Source organism: Bufo gargarizans, chromosome 9, assembly GCF_014858855.1.
Source record: "Bufo gargarizans isolate SCDJY-AF-19 chromosome 9, ASM1485885v1, whole genome shotgun sequence".
Lineage (NCBI taxonomy): Eukaryota > Metazoa > Chordata > Amphibia > Anura > Bufonidae > Bufo > Bufo gargarizans.
In genome coordinates this window covers 86,125,361-86,142,431 of record NC_058088.1, presented here as the reverse complement: position 1 = coordinate 86,142,431, position 17,071 = coordinate 86,125,361, and the positions used below count along the sequence as shown (strand labels likewise).

At 40.2% G+C, this 17,071-nt stretch overlaps 1 protein-coding gene across 1 annotated transcript in view; it reads right to left on the bottom strand.

Moving 5' to 3' along the window:
- The window catches only part of GUCY2F (guanylate cyclase 2F, retinal), a 124,693-nt gene that overhangs the window by 25,681 nt on the left and 81,941 nt on the right, over positions 1–17,071 (bottom strand). Inside the window, exons 7-11 of the mRNA XM_044268975.1 lie at positions 16,586–16,666; positions 16,320–16,496; positions 12,337–12,493; positions 8,334–8,483; positions 4,178–4,326 (exon numbers count right to left, since the gene is read on the bottom strand). Of these exons, the coding sequence (XP_044124910.1) occupies positions 4,178–4,326; positions 8,334–8,483; positions 12,337–12,493; positions 16,320–16,496; positions 16,586–16,666 (714 nt within the window). The remainder of the gene's footprint in view (positions 1–4,177; positions 4,327–8,333; positions 8,484–12,336; positions 12,494–16,319; positions 16,497–16,585; positions 16,667–17,071) is intronic.

The window sequence follows — 17,071 nt, the reverse complement described above, 5'->3', positions numbered from 1 at the left end:
CAGCTGGTTTCATGTTACACTGCTGTAAGGCCGGACGCATCACTGCCTGGACTGTGTGGGTTAGGTCAGGTGACCTCACTAACCTACCATGGCTCTCCTGCAGGTACTAAAGTGGCTCAGCCCTCTTCCTAGATTCCTCAGTGTCAAGGTCCTTGCGTTTGTTAGTTCCTGATACTCATGTGTGCTCCTGAGCTATACTTCGTTCCTGGATTCTGCTTATCGTCTGATCCCTGCCTGCCTGCTTTACTCTCCTTCTGCTGACCCGGATTGCCCGACCTGTACCTGTGCTGCTTGCCCTGACCTATTGCCTGTCTGACCACATCTCTGCCACAACCTTCGGTCTTGCACCATTGCTCCTGGTAACGTCTCTGCTCGCCTGTCTTCGCTTATACTTAAGGTACCTACTCAGGTACCTCCTGGTCTTCCCAGACCAGCTGCCACTGACTTGGGAATTGCTCTTGAGTAGCCCATGGCAGCTACCCTAACAGCTCAAGTCTATCCTCACCATCAGAGGCTCTAGTGAAAACCAGGAAGTTGCTTAGACACACCCCTCAAGAGTATAGCCAGTTACACCCGCTGATCCATGACACCTGCCCCCTGGTCTGTTTGGATATGTTTTAGGGGGAGGATTTTACACTCCTTGATAAAAAAAAATATATATAATGGACTTGGAGATGTGAGATTGCTGCAAAACTCTGCATGCAGTTATGTCTCAAGGTCCCTTTACACATGACAATATTACAGCATATTGGAGGAAGGAAGCATTCCTAAATGATTTCAGGTGTGGTCTGATAACACTGGATCTTGCCAAGGAAACCTAAATTATTACAGGTGTGGTGCGATAAGACACTGGGTCTTGCCACAAAAGGGAGTAAAAGTGCTTCCCCTGTCAGCCTATGAAAAGGCACTCAGAGGCTACTTTTGACCAGTGTAGCTGGTAGAATGGAGCTTTCCCTTTCATTCTAACCCCCCTCTGGAGAGAAGTGGGCTTGTCCTACTTCCTGCAGGAAGGGTGGGGACAAGTTAGAGTTAGTCTAGTTAACCCCTAGCTAGGGGAAGGGTGTGCAGGGGCACGTCTCTGCTGGACGTGCCCACGCCAGCCAGAGCACCCTAAGCACTGCTGGCCATGTAGGCCAAAACTTAAAGCCTCAGGAGCTAGGAGGAAAGTTCTCTGGCATAACCTAGAGTCAGACTACAGAGAAGAAGTGCAGCATACAGAAGAAGCTGAGTTATACAGCCAACCTGTCAGTACAGCAGAGTCAGAGAGAAACAGAGACATAGCAAAGTTGAGTTTGCCTGCCAGTTTAATGCTAAAGCCTGCTTGAACCAAGACAAAGCCTGAAACTGTTTGGAGAATGTTTATTGAAAGTTAAGCTGCCATTGAATTTCATCTCAAGGTCTGGACTCCAGTTATTCTCTTATTCCTCAACTATTCCCCCTATTTATTGCTTCGGAGCCAAAGCCTGCGGTCCATCGGTATCCAGGTAGGAGCACCGTGACACACATAAAGAGACATTTTAGGCCACACTATACCACTCGGCATTCCTATACTTGGGATGTGCCATATAGTATGGCCCTGGGGAGGCCCTCTGCAGATACAAGATGAGATACGTTTGGGCATGGAGGCATACAGGTTCCATATGGTATCCTGCAGCACATCTGCCAAACATGTTGCAGCTGGGCCTGTAGATCCTGCACACTCATAGGCTGCTGAAACTGACTTCCCAGCTGGTCCCATAAATGCTTCATTGGCTATAAATCTGGCAACCTGGCAGAGACTTTCTTGGGAAACCCTTGCTGTGTGTGAGCAAGCATTATTCTGCTGAAAAATACCAGTTGGAATACCTGTTATGAAGAGGCAACACATTTGCTTGGTGAGCTGTTAGTGTCCCTCGTATCACTACTGTAACCAACTGTTGTATGTAAAGGCTCCCCAGATCATCACTACCAGCAGCTTGGGCAGTGTGTCACTGCACAGCAAAGGCAGGAATAAAAAATGCTCACCACCAGGCCTCCATACTCAAACTCGACTATAGATGCCAAGCAGAACCTGGATTTGTCACTAAAGGCATTTCAGAAAATGAAAGATGAAATCTGATTAGTTGCCATGGGCAACTAAAACAGATTTCCTTTACACCAGTTTTGATAAATCTCCCTCAATCTGTCTGACAGTGGATTGGTGGAGTCCAAACCCTTTAGAGATTGTTTCGTAACCTTTTCCAGCCTTGATGAGCATCAACAATTCTTCTTCTGAGGTCCTCAGAGATCTCCTTAGTTTGTGCCATGATACACTTCCACAAACATTTTGTGAAGATCAGATTTTGATAGATCCCTGTTATTTACATAAAACAGGTCATCCACTAACAACTGATTATCATCCCAGTGATTGAAAACACCTGACTCTAATTTCACCTTCAAATTATCTGTTAATCCTAAAGGTTCACATACTTTTGGCACTCAGATCATTTCCCTCAATAAATAAATGACCAATTCCTATCTACTTTTAGATCTTAAAAGGGTAACAATGTTTGAACTTTTGACTTTCAGGCTCCATATCTCATTGTCCACTACAACTTCGATCTTGAGACTACCACCCTTTTATAGACAATCATCTGGACTTCCAACTATTTAGCATATGATTAGTGTTATGCAGATTCGCCTCATGTAACTGCATTGTTACCGTTTTGCTCCTAAAATTCTATATTTTAATTTTTTGTTAGTATTCTTTCTTCTAGGCATGCTGTCAATCAGATTCAAGCATCTCTCAACTGAAATCTGTTTCCAGGCAGGTTTCTTCTAGACATTCCCAATGTTGGTGCATACTGGTCGACTCACTTGAGTACAAATAAAGCTTTTTCTTCAACTCTACCCACAAGTGTTCAATTGGGTTGAGGTCTAGGGAATGTGGGGTGGTCCCCAGCACCTCTAATTCATTGTCATTTAACTATTTCTTCACCAATCTTGATGTATGTTTAGGGTCGTTGTCGTGCTGGAACCCTATATCGTCCATTTCTTACCCATAGTACTCAAGTGTACTAAGTAACTCGTCTTGTAGAATACTCACATATAGCTCAGCATTGAGACCACCATCTTTGTCAAGTATTCAACTACATTGGCTGTGAAATAACTTATGTCATCAAGCTTCCTCCACCGAACTTGACAGTTGCTTCAATTTCTTGATCCGTCTGCCCCCTTTCCTTGTTTCTTCCAGACCCATTTGCACTCATCAGAGCCAAGTTTATTGACTTTCGTCTCATCGCTCCAAATGAGCTCCAACTCAAGCTGATGCTTCTTATGACGATATTGAAGTCGAGGCTTCTTCACCTTTTTTCGGGCCACAATTCCAGACTTGTGTAATGCGCGTCACATGGTGCTTGCATGGACGTCTGTGATCTCACTATTACGAAGCATACAAACCACTGCCGTATTTGTCACGCCAGAAGTGATAGACCATGTGATGTGCTGACTTGTTGACAATATTTTTCCTGGACGTCTACCTCTTGGCTTTGGAATGGGCGAACCTTATTTCATATACTTCCAACTGTCATGGCACTCACATGATGCAATTTGACAATTTTCTTGGCCGACATTCCGCTATCAATGAGCTGGATGATGCTGTTTCTCTTTTCTTAGGAAATCTTCTTCATGGCTACTCCTGGATTCAAACCAGTGACCTTTCACTTGGGAATCAACCTAATAGCATACTGAGCTATTAGGGAATGTGAGAACAGGTTGCACTTTGTAGTACACAATAACAAAAAGATTGTTCTACTACCAGAAGCAAGACAGTAACAATGCAGTTACATGACAAGAATCTGCATAACCAATCATATGCTAAATAGCTGCAAGACTAATTTATGGATGAGATAGCCAAAATTATAGTCTATAAAATGATGGTAGTCTCACGGTCCAAGCTGTAGTGGATGGTGAGATATGGAGCCTAAAAATCAAAAGTTCAAAACATTGTTACTGTTTTGTTCATCAGTGTACAGTATATAGCACTGCTCCTAATAATTTTAACACAAAAACTATAAACTGAAATCACTGATAATCCAATTCACTCAAGCACATACTTAATTTTTCATCTTGAAAATTGTATAAACATATGTTTAATGCAATTGAAGTTATTCAATGTATGTCACATGTACAATTTTTTATAAAAAAATAAACTTCTCACTTGGTCAAATATTTCATCAAAAGAAGGACGTCTGTCCGGCACTTCATTCCAGCACTGTTTCATGAGCACAATGCACTCCATAGGAGCATGGTCCGGAGACACCACAGGGCGGCACAATGGAGGTGGTTTTTTAATCTTTGTGATGATTTCTGAAATGCAAATTGTATTAGTGTTTTGAATATATATACTTTCCTGAAGTATACATATAATGTACAGATACATCTAAGGGGTAGTGTCCACCATGTTTTTGGCCCATGTTTAACCCTTTCAGGCCTGGAGTTTTTAGTTCTTTTTTTGCGTTTTTTTCTGTGTTCACATAGCCATATGTGGGCTTGATTTCTGTGGGACAAGTTGTACTTTCCAACACCACCATTTAATATTGCATATGATGTAGTGGAAAGTGGAAAAAAAAAATCCAAATGGGGTGAAATTGCAAAAAAAAAAAAGCTATTCCACCACAGTTTTGCGGGTTTTTTTATTTACAAAGTTCAATGTATGATAAAACTAACCAGTTAATTTTATTCTACAAGTTAGTAGGAATCTGGCAATACCTTATATGTATAGTTTTGCTTGCGTTTTAATAAGGAATTAAAAAATGGTAAAAAATAAATTTAATTTTTTTGTCGCCATATTTTGACCCCTATAACTTTTTTGTCATTATGTTTACAGAGCTGTATAGGAGCTCATTTTTTGCGGGGAGATGTGAACTTTTGATTGATATCATTCTGGGGGGTGTATGACTTTTTGATCACTTTATTACATTTTTTTGCTGAAAATGAAGCTGCCAAAAACGGCGAATAGGCCATTTGGACGCTTTTTTTCCGTTTTGCTGTTTGCCGTATGGGGAATATATTTTTATATTTTTATACTATGGGTGTGTATTTTTTAAATTTTTTTGGTTCTTTTATTTTTATTTTGGGAAAAGGGGGTGATTTGAATTTTTGTATTTTTTTAAAACTTTTTTTTCTCTCACTTTTTTATAGTTCCCATGGGGAACTATAACATGCAATCATTAGCTTGCTATTATCATATACTCCATGCACTTGTATTGGAATCTATGATGATTTTACTACTTTCCTATGGAGCCCTATTACAGGCAAGGGCTCCATAGGAAATACTATGCAGCAGCCTCCTGTCATTCACAAAGACAGGGGCTGCTGCACACATGTTCCGGCTCCTCAGATCGCAGCACGGGGTAGCAGGTGCATAACCGGAAGTGCACACTTTCGATTTTCAGCGAGCTCAGATGCCGTGGTCAGGATTGACCACAGCATCTGAGGGGTTAAATGTCTGCGATCGGGATTACTGATGGTTGCGAACATAAGCCACTGGTGTCTGCTATAAGAAGCAGGTGGCCACCCACGGCTGTGGCACCCACAGCGCTCAGGAGCGGGCACCATCTTTCAAGACCCGGACAGCGCCGTACATGTATAGTGCTGGGCGTTAAGGGGTTAACATATATGTTCTGTTGGAGGCATCCATTTAACATACTGTATATGTTAGAGGTATACATTAAATGTGGGACAAAAACATGATGTGAATACAGCCTTAAGAAGTCTATAGTCAGATTATGCTTCTAGCATATATTTAACCCCTTAGAGGCGTTGTGTGAAAAAAAATGCAGTATAAAAAACAAACACGGTACGCTCACCTGGCTATAATGTGAAAGGAGGCACGGACAACGCCGGGAGCCTGGGTGTCAGGGTAGACATCCAAATCAAGCAGAAGAAAAGTCCAGCTTCCAAACAATCGTGGGACCTTTATTATTTCAGTGCATTAAAAACCAAAGAGACAGTCCATGTCTACGCGTTTCGGATCTAGTAGTGTTGATCGTCATAAATAAGGCTCAACATTACTAGATACAAAACGCATAGACATGGACTGTCTCTTTGGTTTTAAATTCACTGAAATAATAAAGTCCCCACGATTGTTTGGAAGATGGACTTTTTTTCTGCTTTATGCAAAAAAAATGAATGGAGAGATTTCTGGATCAATGTGATGCACAGGACTGGTTCTAGCTTATTAGCTGTTTCCAATTTAATAAGAGATTGTCATGTACAATATTGTGTCTGGTCTTCACTTTTACATCAATCATAGCATAATCCTGTTAAGGACCCAGCAGCTTTTTAATTTTCATTTTGTAATGCCTGCGTTCCCAGTGTCCTAACTTTTTTATTTTTCATTCATATAGCCATATGGGGGCTTGCTTTTGTGCAGGATAAGGCCTCATGCACACGACCGTTGTGTGCATCCGTGGCCGTTGTGCCGTTTTCCTTTTGACTTTCATTGGGTCAGTGGAAAAATCGGAAAATGCACCGTTTGGCAGCCGCATCTGTGATCCGTTTTTCCTGGCCGTAAAAAAAATAAAACCTGTCCTATTTTTTTCACGGCCAACAGTTCACGGACCCATTCAAGTCAATGAGTCCGTGAAAAAACACGGATGCACACAAGATTGTCATCCGCGTCCGTGATCCGTGATCTGTGTCCGTTTTTTCCTATCATTTCAATCGCAAACTTGACTTAGATTTTTTTTTCATTTTTTATGTCCGTGGATCCTCCAAAAATCAAGGAAGACCCACGGACGAAAAAACGGTCACGGATCACGGACCTACGGACCCCGTTTTTGCGGACCTTAAAAAAACGGTCGTGTGCATGAGGCCTAAGTTCTACTTGACCAACTCATACAGAGCCCTAATAGACATGGGCTGTCTCTAAACACAATGGGAACCACAGGTTATACAACTGGATATAGTAAATGTACCATAAGTTCCCTTATTATGTTGTTAAGTATATTTCAAGCTACCAGAAATGTCCATTGTATTGTATTTGTATATTATGTTATTTCCATATGCCATTTATGCATGTTGTTGTGTGTGCAAAATGTTAGATGGTTTTGTATGTGTATAATGTAATATATTGTTTTGTGCTTATAAAGTGTTATATCTTGTGTACCATTATTTTGTACATTTTATCTTTCCCTCCTACTAAGGGTACTTTCACACTAGCGTTTTTCTTTTCCAGCATTGAGTTCCGTCCTAGGGGCTCTATACCGGAAAAGAACTCAGGCATATCCCCATGCATTCTGAATGGAGAGCAATCCGTTCAGGATGCATCAGGATGTCTTCAGTTCAGTCTTTTTGACTGTTCAGGACGGAGATAATACCACAGCATGCTACGTTTTATCTCCGGCCCCAAAAACTGAAGACTTACCTGAATGCCGGATCCGGCCTTTTTTCCAATAGGAATGTTTTAGTGCCGATCCGGCATTCAAAATACCGTAATGCCAGATCCGTCCTTCCGGACTGCGCATGGTAAAAATGTGAAAAAAGATACAAGACGGATCCGTCTGTCTGCATGACAAGCGGAGAGACGGATCCGTCCTTGCAATGCATTTGTGAGACGGATCTGCATCCGGATCCGTCTCACAAATGCTTTCAGTCAGCGGCAGATCGGTGGATCCGGCGGGCAGTTCCAACGACAGAACTGCCCGCTGGATCACACTGCCGCAAGTGTGAAAGTAGCCTAAAAAAGAAAATATATGCACTTTTTATGAAGAACCAGGCATGAGGTTACCGATACAAAGTATACATAAAAAGGCAAATGTTAGAGATGCTTAAGGCCTCTTCGCTTTGTGTGCGCCCCATTGCCGTATTGCGGACCGCATTTGCAGATCCGCAATACATGGGTGCAGTTCCGTGGGCATTCTGCATTACAGATGCGGACCCTTTCGCTTGAATGGGTTCGCAAATCCGGAGGTGCGGAACGGAAGTACGGAACGGAACCTTACGGAAGCACTACAGAGTGCTTCCGTGGGGTTTCGTGCCATACTTCTGTTCCGCAAAAAGACAGAACATGTCCTATTTTTTTGCGGAACAGCCAGATCGCGGTAAGTGAATGGGTCCGCGATCCGCTGCGGCTGCCCCACGGGGCACACACGTTTGTGTGCAAGAGGCCTAATTGTACTATTGAAAAACATTTAGGCAGGTTTGTATGATACATATGTCGCTTGCTTAATAATTATTAGAAACTGTGAGTATGCAAGAGGTCAACAGATAACTTTGGACGTAAAACATAAAAAGTTAACCGATGACCAGAAATATAAACACTAAATGATAAACATTAATCCCCATCAACAACTTATTCAACATGTACTTACCTTCAGGAGTTAGATCTAAAGTACAAAACGGAGGCCCACGCACCACTACCTCTTGCATAATTATGGAAAAGCTATAAACATCTCCATTGAAACTGCCATGCAAAGCTGCGTGTGGATCTCTCAAAAGCTCTGGTGCTGTCCATAGTAACTCTGTAAGAGGAGGAAAATGGCAAAACGTTAAGTTGGAAGCCTTACAGAAGCATTATTATGATGCAAAGTTGTGCCCACATGTTTACACACCCTAGTCAGAATTTGTATGATGTATATAATTTTTTAAGAAACAGTGAGTGACCAGACAAAACGTGTGTCTACTATTTTGAATTTATTCAGATTAAACTACAGTATTATGCATCATAGAATAGCACAAATCACCGTAAAAAAGGAAATAAGACTTTGCCTATATGTACTTAATACTGTCTATAGCCCCTTAATTATCAGTGACAGCTTGCAGTCTTTTATTTTCTCATGTGGTAACAGGCCTTGAGATCACTTAAAGTGATTGGTTTTTAAGCATGAACTGCTTTCTTCTCAAAGTTACGCAAGGTGAATGACGTTGAGGCCAGGAGACATTGATGGACATTCCAGATCCTTCACTTTCTTCTGCTGCAGCCGCTGAAGGTTTGACTTGGTCTTACATTTTATATCATTGTCATGTAGGAAAGTCCAAGGGCTACTCAATGCAAATTTCTGCTGCAATATTTTCTGCCATCGATGCTGTCAAAATTCAATTTGCTGCTGTCCTGTGGTATATCCCTATCCTTCAAAGACCTTGTTGACGACTCTTCAAAGAAAGCATTTATGCAGAGACCATTACTCCAGATTATTTTGTTGCAGGAGGCTTGAGGCTTCTCGAACTGTTACTGCGACTATAACCAGACTGTTCTGCGGAATTGGCCATGGCTTTTTTCTGGCACCTCTACCATGCAGCTCATTTCTGTGCACGCTACAACATCCTCTCTGCTTTTTTCACATAGATCTGGATTTCAGTTGAAGTTGCTTGTTGGTTTTTCTTTGCTACCTGGCAATTGTGTCTAAAATCCCTCTTTGGTATACCTGACTGTGGCTTTGTACTAACAAACCTCATCATTTCCACTACATGATCAATGGTTTAAAATAAAATCTTTTCATATCGACTTATGATATAATAAGGATGCATACTTACCTATTTCATCCCCCATTACTTCCAGTGAATCTGGTCCGATCCTCCTCAAGAGGCTTTATTTGTTTGGCTGCAGAGATGACATGACAGTATACTCCACATGACTAGGGCAGCCAATCACTGACCTCACTGTTCATGTGCCATATAAAGCTGGGGCCAGTGATTGGCTGCAGTGGTGTCCTGGGTACATGAGCACATCAACGCTGCAGTCAAAGAAATGACGTGATGGCTGCAGGGGCAGGTGAGATCGGAGCACTGGAAGTGGCAGGCATGAAATAACTGATTATGCATTGCATTTTATCACACTTGCTGCCTTAAGGGACATTTTTAATAACTGGGATAACCCCTGAATCACTGGCTCTCCACCAGGAATACTAATCTTAACTTTCACTTCCATATACCACCAGTAATATAACAAGGATCTTTTCACTATTCTAGACTACCAGGGATCCTTACATTAACCCCATTCATTCTTAATGACCAATGTAATCCTCTCCCTGTCATAGACCACCAAATATACTGACATAAACCCTTTCACTACCTCAGACCGTCATGAACACCAACATTCAGCCTTAGCTACTCTAGACCTTCAAGTACACTGAAATTAACCATTTCACCTCTAACAACACTAGGTATGCTGACGTAAACCCATTCAGTGCCCTAGACCACCAGGTAAACTGATATTAACCTTTTTACTGTCATAGACCACAGGAATTCTGAAATTTACCTAGATCACAAGCGATGATGACACTAACACCTTTACTGCCATAGAATACTAGGCAAACAGACATTCACCCCTTCACTGCCCTAGGCAACCAGGCATAAAGAGGCTTAGCAGGAACACTGCAGAAAGGTACAGATGGGCTGCAGGCAGTAAGCCCTAAATAAAAGAGTGGGGGCAAGCTATATCTTTGCACTAGGACCCATGAGCCTTCAGCTATGCCAATGTATGAAGTCAGACTGACTGTAGAACCAGTAATAACCACATATAATTTTTCTGCTTTTAAGTGCAACTGTTTCAGTTTATTGTTAATATAGTGTAGGGATAGGGATGTTAAACATTTTTGGAGTATACAGTACTTAATTAAGAAAAGTAAAAAAATAAAGAGAAGGAGGTAGAAATCACCTGACTGTTGTGCCAAGGGATTAGAAATAGAACTATTGACAGAGTAGGACTAGGGCAATAAAAAAATTATGAAGGTAAAATAAAAAAAGAAACCCACCAATGGGAAACATTCATCAAGGTCCACAGAATTCACAAGTTAGGCACAACAGAAATAAGAAACAAGAAAAAAAAGTCAGCTCACCAAAACCAGAATAAATAGTGGACGGAAGAGAATCCCAGCTCGTCACGGGATATAGCAAATGTTCAAACAGCAAGAAAAATAAAGGTTCTTCGAGCACTTAAAAAAAAATCAAGCCATTTACTGTCACACGTTAACAAACATATCAAAACAATATTGAACCTTTTTTTTTTAAATATGTTTTTAACGTGTGACAATACAGACTTGATTTTTAATTAAGTGCTGGAAGAAGCTTTTTTTCTCACTGTTTGGACAACAAAAATAACCAGACCAACAACCGACTGCACTCTGTAAACAATACCGGCAGAGGGGACCACCATGGACCCAGACCATAGCACAACAATAATAATGACTAACAATACTCAAGAAGGGGACAGAAGATAAACTCAAGACACCAATCGCCCACACCTCTAACTGAATCCAAGAGTGTGGCTCCATCTGACGAGCTGACCTGGCACGAGAGGTGTGGAGGATTGGTCTCTTTATCCTCTCTCCCCCCTTTCAAGTATTGTGAGTAGGGAGCCTTATCTAATGTCACGCTCTGACTCTCCACTTGCTATATGAGCTCCTCTATTTACATAGTCCTTTGTATTGTAAATAATGAAATATGTTTTTTGTACTAGAAAACAGTGTGTAATAGCAATATGTGAAAGAACAGTTTTCCAACGCTTGGATAAAAACTATTTTATTATTGCAAAACATAGTACTGTGACGTCTGTGCAGAACATTACATCTATGTGTTTCAAGCACACACTGTGCTCTTGATTTCAAAATGCACAATATGGAATTGCACTTAAATGTAAATCCAAGTTGGACCTATCGCTGTTCAGACTCTCCCTAAAATTTCCATGACTCACCTGCCTTCAGGGATAAACCCAAACCAGATTACCATAAAGAATGTTGTTATGTCTCATAATATTTCACATACACTAACATTTTGCAACATAGTATGCAAAAGATGGAAGAAGAACTAATTTCGCTCTGTATTAATAAAAGTATAATAAATCACTTTTATAATTCCAGTCCGCCAGATAACGAGAAGCTAAACAAAGTACCCAGTACGCTTCCCTGTTTAAAATATATATTTTTTAATTTACTCCTCTTTTCTGTTTGTACACTTTTTCAATGCCACAAAAACAAAAAGTCTTCAAAGAACCATTGTGCATGTCAACAAAGTAAACAGAAAGAGATGTGGGTGTTAATTCATCAAGAGGGATCTAAGCTTAGATCTATACTCCCAACTAAGGGGTACCTTTATTAAGACCGGCGTTTTAGATGCTGTTCTTAATAACCCCGGCACCTGGCAGTGGATTTGCAAAACTTATGTACTGTTGAGCTGCGGTACCCCTGAACAGCCACTAGTGTTCAGACTTGTGGTGTGCTGGCTACCTACACTGTTTACCTCCAGAACCTGTGGCTGCTGCAAACAGTTGATTGGTGAGGGTGCCGGGTGTCAATGGATAGGTCATCAATAGCTTAATCCCAGAAAACCCCTTTAAGAATGTGTTTATGTATGTAATTATATAATTTTTATATTTACCAAATGCAGTAGGTTCTTCATGAGCAATTCTCTGAGCTTGTAAAACTTCATTATAACCATAATCAGTGACTTTTAAAACAAATCGTCCATCTACAACACAGTTTCGGGACTTGAGTCGACCATGAACAAATTTTCTGTGATGTAAATATTTCATGCCCTAGATAGAACATATGTGTGCAAACATATTTATTTATTTACCAAAACACAACATAATATATACCTACCACAATTTACACTACAACATCAAGTTAAAAGTAAGACCATTCTCGAAAACTAGGTCTCCATCTATTAAATCTCTTCTATTATCCATGTGTCTTCAGTAGGCATGTGAAGTTTCGGGACTATACATTTCTCTGATACTGTATATAATTTTCTAACCCAAAATGAGCAAAAGCCAATGGAATTTGACAGACTTAATATAATATTTAATTTGAACTCAACTCTTCCATTTGAAATGCAGAAAAGTTTGGGTAGAATTGTCCATTAAATTGGATGAAATTGCATCTTGAATTGTACAATATAGTTTTTATGTGAGCAGGAGCACTGGGTATTGCACCATGCAGATTATGATGTGCATGAATATTACCTTTAAAATGTCCATAACATCCATTTGTTTCACTTACAGACCGCAAAAGGACTGCTTATAAAAGTCATAGGTTGGGTTCTGAACAACCAGATGGCCTGGCTATGGTCTGGAGAAGAAAAATGTGTGCTACTCCTGAAAACCATGAAGCCGACAACTGTTAATTCAACTATGTATTTTAGATTCTCAAGGTTATGTACATGTAACCAATCACTGCCAAATCACTGCCAAAAAGAACGATTGAAATATAAAACTCTTAAACTTTATTAAATATTCATTTAAAATACCAGACAGGAAAGATTGATCCTCAATCAATCAGAGAATGAATAGAAAATATTGATGACAACTGGAATATCGCTGGAGGTGATCACGGTAGTAGGTCTCACTAGCAAATGTTTAATGCTGGGGGAACAACAGTCCCAATCAGAGGGCTATATTATGATGTGTTGGTTGTACGGCGCGAAATAAGGGCCACCAATAGATCTCAAATAAAACATATATAGGAAATGTGTTCATTTAAGCCCTCTGGATATTGTGCTTCCTTTTGTAGCAACCTCCTATTAAAGTCGCATCCCTAGGAGACCTTCTGACCACCTTTACACCTTGGAATTTGATCGCATCAATATCACTGTCATGCACATTAGCCACATGACGCGCGATGGGAGTATCCGCACAATTACGAATGTCATTAAGGTGCTCACCAATCCTTCTGCGAAACTCCCAAAAGGTCTTGCCTACGTATTGTTTACCGCATTTACATGTGGCTAAGTAGACCACTCCCTTAGTTCTACAATTGATAAATGATCTGATGGTAAACATTCGCTGTGTTATAGTGCCAATAAAGCTATTTCCTTACTTTATAGCATTGCAGGACACGCAGTTGCCGCATCAATAAGTGCCAGTCAAATTAGTGGTTGCCATTGGAGATTGCTGAAAACTGTGGACCAAACTATCTTTTAGGTTCTGGCCCCAGCGATAGGTAATTGCCCGTTTGTTTTCTACCAGATGTCCCACATCCGGATCAGACTCCAGGATACCCCAATATCGCATCTCACGTACATTTTCATATGCATCATCATAAGTTGCAATGATGCGCATTTGTCTATCTGCCGACGTGTCCTTCTTCGGTTCTAATAGGGTGTTGCGATTTATCGCTAGAGAGTGGTGGGAAGCTCTAGCCAGTACGGGTTGTGGGTATCTTCTATTTCTAAACCTGATTTGTAGGTCTTTGGCTACCACTCGGTAATCCACCACCCTAGAACAATTATGGTGTAGTCTCAAAGATTATCCTTTGGGAATACCTATTTTCAAAGGCAATGGGTAGCAGCTATCCCACCCCAATAAGCTGTTAGTGGCGGTGTCCTTCCGAAGTAGTCAAGTCCCTAGATTCCCCTCCTGATCTCTGAAGATGGTTAAATCCAGAAGGGTGATCTGATTTTCCTGCATTTCAGATGTAAAATAAAGACCTAGATAATTTTTTTTAGATCCTCGACAAAGCTCCTGAAATCAGACCTACTTTCTGACCACAAAATGAGGACATCATCGATGTATCGTAGCCATAAGTTGATATGGTTGGTCCACTTATTGGTGTCTTCAGCAAATACTACCTCTTGTCACAGCCTTTCTAAGTCAGCAGGGGACTAATTTATGGTTGCATAATGAACATGTGATGGAGCTCCTCCAATTTATGTTGAAACATAATGTGTTCCTCTTTGACCGCTGCATATACCACCAGCTCAGGGGGATGGCAATGGGGAGCCCGTGAATGCCGCACTTTGCTAACCTCTACCTGGGCTGGTGGGAACAAGAGGTAGTATTTGCTGAAGACACCTATAAGTGAACCAACCCTATCAACTTATGGCTACGATACATCGATTATGTCCTCATTTTGTGTTGTTCCCCCAGCATTAAACATTTGCTAGCGAGACCTACAACCGTATATATTTGCACCTTCATATATCCCCAAGACTATGAGAATTGTTAATTATAAAAAAAAATAATCCGATTACTGTTTCTGATGTTTGTCACCTTACTCTGGGGTGAATAATAAGCATACCCCCCTTGGAATGTGCATCTCCATCTAATTAGAGTTATATACATCATCATGTTCTACTACACTAATGCACATGCTTCGTCATAAGAATGAAAAGTTCTTTTTTAATGCAAACCCCCCTGCCTTGCGACTGAGAACCGCCATATAGTCCCTGCATATGTAGAGTGTGTTTACACTCCCAACAGCATCACCTCTGAAGTGAAGCCTGTCAGGTGGGCAGGAGGGAGTGACAGCATAGCTAGTGTGGCGATATTGGTAGTGAGTTACTATTAGGCCACTGGCTGATCATACTTAACATTTTAAGTCCACACCTTATGTTCATTATTGACTCTCCAGCAGCACCCAAGGCTGATTGGATGTCACATTGCAGCAACTAGGTATATACCAGTTAATGAGCGCTACAGCATACTAGTTTTTCTATACACTTTATAGTTTGTTTTATTGTACTGTACTAGGTAGAGATCAACTGTGGGAAGTTATTCATGACAACGGAGGCTGGTTTCAACAATACGGAGTGAATGTTCCGTGGGAATGTGTTGATCACTAAACTCCCCGATAATAGTGAACACCTCCAGCGATATTCCAGTTGTCATCAATATTTTCTATTCACTCTCTGATTGATTGAGGATCAATCTTTCCTGTCTGTTATTTTAAAGGAATATTTAATAAAGATTAAGAGTTTTATATTTCAAACATTCTTTTTGGCAGTGATAGGATTGGTAGCATTGAACATAAACCCCCATATTATCTTTCACAGTGAATTATGTACATGTAATTTTCAATTAGCAAGTGATGCCCCTGATCCACCCAAAAACTGCAAACTTTAATTCCATGTGTTTAGCCTTAAATTGAATGATCAGACATGAAGATTGAGACACTGAAAGATATTATAGAAGCATTTATATTATATCAATCCAATAAAAGTTCCTTTGCTAATCAGAACTCGTTTTTACCATTCTCTTATCTTCTACATAGTCTGACACTAGCAGCACTGATAGGCTAATGTCAAACTATGCAAAGGCACAACCCCAACTGTTGACACCAGCTGTAAATTGTATTATAAATTCCTTGCAGGAACAATAGAGGAATGGGACAATTTAGAGTTCTAAGAAAAGATGCTCCAGAATTGTTTCCTTAAGGATGCAAGTATTTACAAAAACAGGCATGTCAGGAGAGGTGGAAAGTCCCTGAGGAGACATGTACTTATGTCATACCTTTCCTGTCATGAGTAAATAAAACTGTTTGATAATACATGAAACACATGCATTACAATGTAATTTAATATATCACAAAAAACTAAGTCATTAAATTGAATCTTTTTTGAAAGTCTACAAAGTCTTAACTTACCTTAATTAGATCCAACAGAAGGGAGGATTTAAACATCCAGTCCAGTTTAACATCCTCATTTCGGAGAAGATCCCCCAAACTGCCCCTGGAACAAAACTCTGTGACAATAGCAAAAACCCCACAGTCATGGAAGAAACCTAGGAATGGGTTCAAATTTTCATGACGCATATCCTTCATCTGTCCATAAGGATAAACCAAATATTTAAATAAGCATGCAAAAAAAAATAATACGAACAGAAAAATATTGCTCTAAAGATTTATCATACCATTTCAAAAACATCACTTGTTCCAGGTTTAAGTTCTCCAAAATCTCCAGAAGGGAATTTTTTCATCCATACCCAATCACCCTTAAAAAATATACATTGATAATATGATAACATGCATCAAATATAATTTAGGAGTTTGAATTCAGAACAATATATAGATTTTTAAGAAATTTGAGAAAAAATACGTACAAAATTATGTTAAGTATCGTGATCTACATCAAATTACTAAATGCCTCGCAATGTGAACACATACATAGTATGTTCTTCATGGGTGCAGAACAAGAGGAACATTACACTTATTTGCACTTCAGTAAGTTTACCTATACATGATGCTTACACTAAGCGTGCAGATATATACTAATTTCGTTCATTTAGTTTGCATCTAATATGTATTAGTTTGCTTGTATTTTTTTGTCTTCTATAGAGGAAAAGCATCAGAATTTCTGAAATAGGGAAAAATGCACTTTTTTTGTTCTTGGTTTCATG